At 38.5% G+C, this 1,489-nt stretch overlaps 1 protein-coding gene across 1 annotated transcript; it reads left to right on the top strand.

The window, feature by feature from the left end:
- On the top strand, positions 1 to 556 carry NDT80 (meiosis-specific transcription factor ndt80; the record flags this gene model as incomplete). The annotated part of the gene is made up of 2 exons (XM_064819675.1): positions 1 to 387; positions 431 to 556. The coding sequence occupies 2 exons, from the start codon at positions 1 to 3 to the stop codon at positions 554 to 556; spliced, it is 513 nt and encodes a 170-aa protein (XP_064683595.1).
- Positions 557 to 1,489: the final 933 nt, after the last annotated feature.

Genomic DNA, 1,489 nt, shown 5'->3' with positions numbered 1-1,489 from the left:
ATGGCAAAGAAGTATGTGACCCTTCACGAAATCAACGACGGTCATGCGCCAGATAATAACACTGCTCTGTTTGAATCCAAGAAGAGAAAGCAAGAAGTAATAATCATTGGTGATGAAGAGAATGGCAAGCGCAAAAAGGCCAAGAAATTAGAAACTCGCGGTGCTGTTTTGAATGCTGCGATCAAAGAGCATTTGGATGAGAATGTCGAAGTGGAACAGAAATGTCCAAATATTGATGACATTGCAGATGATGATATCAGTTATAAGAGATTTCCCCTTGAATCGCTCACGGATAATGATAGTAAAAATGATCAAGCAAACAACGAATATCATAAAACTGAGGATCTAGAAAGCGGCATTAAGGATATGTTCAAAGGCAGGGATAGTGTAGGTAGTAGTTTTTAGCTGCTGATACTGTGGCATATCAAAGATAATTAGTGCTGGTGTTTCTGTCGAAGATGTTGTTGTCAACTCTGCTGACGACAACTTCGAATTGTCTCTTGCTCTTTTTCTCTTCCTGTTCTTCCTCTTGGCCAATAGTGAAAATCAAGCCTGAGCCTACTGCATTCAAGAAGAGAACTCCAACAGATGCCAATTTCTGGTTGTCTTTGTCGTGCTCAAAGCTGCCATATCTTGCAATTAATGGCAAGCATATTGATCGTATTATACAAAGTGTTCAAAATTTCACAACTGCTATTCATAGGTCTTTTCTCTCCCCTAATGCTCCCTGAGGTTTTTGCAACAGTAGCAATTGAATCTATTGCAAGCAGTTCGACCACGACAGCAGATCGGCCTTTGCTCGAGAACGACTCATCTACCGCTGCGCGGAGAATACGTGTCTTACACAATCACATACAAGTTTCTGTGGGTTTTAATCTAACGCGTTCAATTTTTGTCACGTTAATATAAATATCATATTGCTTAATTGTAATGTAGTAGATACGAAAGTTTGAATGATATCATCTAATTAGCTACGGATAAAATACATTATTGTTTTTGAACGAAATCGGGGAGTCTCTAAGATTGTTATCTTAGAATCAACGGAATAAAAGAAGCTGGTAGTATAAATCGCCTTTACTGTGGCCGCTTACCGGCTATGCAATTTAAAAGGTTGCAAAAGCAGCCATTTTTCATAGAGATATGTCAGTTCTATGTTTGAGCGCCCTTTTTTGACCTCCACCCTCAGTAGAAAATTCCACATCTTTGCATCTTACTAGTGGTAGGAAAGATAAACTACCCTAAACACTATACGATAGATGCGTCTCATTCCTGGCTATTTGTATTACTTATTTTGTTAGATATGTTTACTTGTCAACTACGGAGATAATGAACAAAAAGCCAAATTTTTTGAGCCTCATTGTGTTAGATTCTGTCTCATTTCAGAATCAATTTAAATGCCCGAATAAAAGGCTCTAGCTGGGTGCCCTTGACTGTAATGCTCAATTCCTCCGTTACCCCAGTATGAAAGATGAAAACAAACAATATGTGT

This window comes from Mucor velutinosus (assembly GCF_035048745.1).
Source record: "Mucor velutinosus strain NIH1002 chromosome Unknown tig00000041, whole genome shotgun sequence".
In the NCBI taxonomy this organism is placed as follows: Eukaryota; Fungi; Mucoromycota; class Mucoromycetes; order Mucorales; family Mucoraceae; genus Mucor; species Mucor velutinosus.
This window is presented reverse-complemented; position numbering and strand designations above follow the sequence as displayed.